Source organism: Oryzias melastigma, linkage group LG24 (assembly GCF_002922805.2).
Source record: "Oryzias melastigma strain HK-1 linkage group LG24, ASM292280v2, whole genome shotgun sequence".
In the NCBI taxonomy this organism is placed as follows: Eukaryota; Metazoa; Chordata; class Actinopteri; order Beloniformes; family Adrianichthyidae; genus Oryzias; species Oryzias melastigma.
Window position 1 is genome coordinate 7,204,796 of NC_050535.1, and position 2,097 is coordinate 7,206,892.

The 2,097-nt window shown below is 48.2% G+C and overlaps 1 protein-coding gene across 1 annotated transcript in view; it reads left to right on the forward strand.

The window, feature by feature from the left end:
• The window catches only part of mycn (MYCN proto-oncogene, bHLH transcription factor), a 4,234-nt gene extending 2,359 nt beyond the window's left edge, over positions 1-1,875 (forward strand). Inside the window, exon 3 of the mRNA XM_024291779.1 lies at positions 76-1,875. Coding sequence (XP_024147547.1) covers positions 76-752 — 677 coding nt within the window. The 3' untranslated portion in view covers positions 753-1,875. The remainder of the gene's footprint in view (positions 1-75) is intronic.
• The last annotated feature ends 222 nt before the right edge of the window (positions 1,876-2,097 follow it).

The following is a 2,097-nucleotide window of genomic DNA, read 5'->3' on the forward strand; positions in this document are numbered from 1 at the left end:
AACATGCCGATGCCTGCAGAAGCTGGTGCCTATGCAAACAGCCTGAAAACCTGTATTTCTTTTTCTATTTCACAGAGGAGGAAGATGATGATGAAGAGGACGATGATGATGATGATGACGATGAAGAAGAGGAGGAGGAGGAGGAAGAAGAAGAGGAGATTGATGTAGTCACGGTGGAGAAACGGCGCTCCACAGTCAATAAGGTTCGTCAAGACGCCCGAGGAGGTCGGTTCAGCAGCCGAGCTCCTCAGGAGCTCATCCTGAAGAGGAGCTCCGTCCACCAGCAGCAACACAACTATGCAGCCCCGTCGCCGTACGCCTCCGACGACGACCCCCTCCCGCCGCCAAAGAAAGCCAAAACGTCGGACGCGCCGCGGCTCCCGACCCGAACAGTCTCGTCCTGCTCGTCCTCGTCCTGCGGCTCGTTGGGGGCGCGCAGCAAGCGCGCCAACAGCGGCGACAGCAGCCCGCGCGGCAGCTCCGACTCCGAGGACAGCGAGCGCCGGCGGAACCACAACATCCTGGAGCGCCAGCGCCGCAACGACCTGCGCTCCAGCTTCCTCACGCTGCGCGACCACGTGCCGGAGCTGGCGCACAACGAGAAGGCGGCGAAGGTGCTGATCTTAAAGAAAGCCACCGAGTACGTGAGCTCGCTAGAGGTGGAGGAGCTGAGGCTGCAGCAGGAGAAGGATAGGCTCCAGTCGCGCAGGCAACAGCTGATGCGCAGGCTGGAGCAGGCGAGGACTCGCTAACAGACATCCGCTCACATGCACCCCGGATGACCCCACGGCTCCCACCTCGCCTCCGTCTGAGACTGGACGGGCGCAGCGGCCTGCACAACTGTTGCACGCTCAAACAGATGTCCGAAAACAGCTGGAGGAGACGGGGGGGTTCAAGGGAAAAAGGGGGGGTTTACCTGGACTTTCACTGCCGCCACTTTTTTTGCACATTTGTTGACATTAAGAATGTTTAGGGTTTTACTTTTTTCAATACAGTCACATCGAGGAAAAGAGAGAAACAAACGGAGGGGAAAAAGACTTTTTTCGGGCGACCTTTCGCCTCCTTTTATATCATTTCTGTTTGATTTTGTACTCACTGTGACACCAGCCTGGAGTCGATCGCGATTCCAAAACAGGGATGTGTGTTAGAGGGCACTTTGCTTGGAGTCAAGAAGCGGTGCACACTTATTCTGCCTTCACCACTGCAAAAGACGTTTATGACTGAGGCATTATGGGTCACAGAAGCAATGCCACTACAGGTTCCTCTCACTCCTCCTCACACTGGTGCTCAAAACCAAGTCAGTGGATGTATAACTGTGCACCTTGCTACCCGACACTTTTGTATATAACAGTGTACAGACAGAATACACTCATATCTGCCTTGTTTTGTAAGACAGTTTGTCCGTTTTTACTTTTTTATATATGAATATACAAGTCAGGAAGCTGCCAATAGACTGGAAGTTTATATACATTTAAAAGTACTGTAAGGCCTCGATTTTGAGAGTCACAAACTTTGTAATATAACTTTCTTTTTCTCTTTTTGTACTCTATCATATTACTAATTCTTCCCATGTTTATGCTTTTAGTGTGAACTTGATACATACTAAATTTAATACTTATATTTTCGTATGAAAATGAGTTTCCGGTAGATATCAGTTTATCTTTTTCTCTCATTTTTTTGATCGTTCAACAAATTTGTTCCATCCTCAAACTTTTCTTGTAACTATTGGGTGCATAGAACTGGGTAAACTGATATACAACATTTTCTTCTTTTCATTTCTTAAAAAATGTACATTTAGTGCTGCAACTCATAGCACTTTGAAATACCTCATTTTTTTTTTTTTTTTTGGAAAATAAATAGAAATCATTACCTAAAGTTTTGTGGACCTTTTTTTTGTTGGAGACATGTGTAAATATCACCTTTCACCCTCTCAGCCTTTCATATTTCCGCATTTGGCCCCACGTTTCTGTATTTGTTTTGTTCCTCTCAAAGACCGGTCCTGACAAAGGAAAAGAGAGTCTTCTGAATCCTCTCTGTCTCAGCACCCTGCGGCTACCTCCGCCTCTACAGCCTCTCACACCCACCCACCCACACACA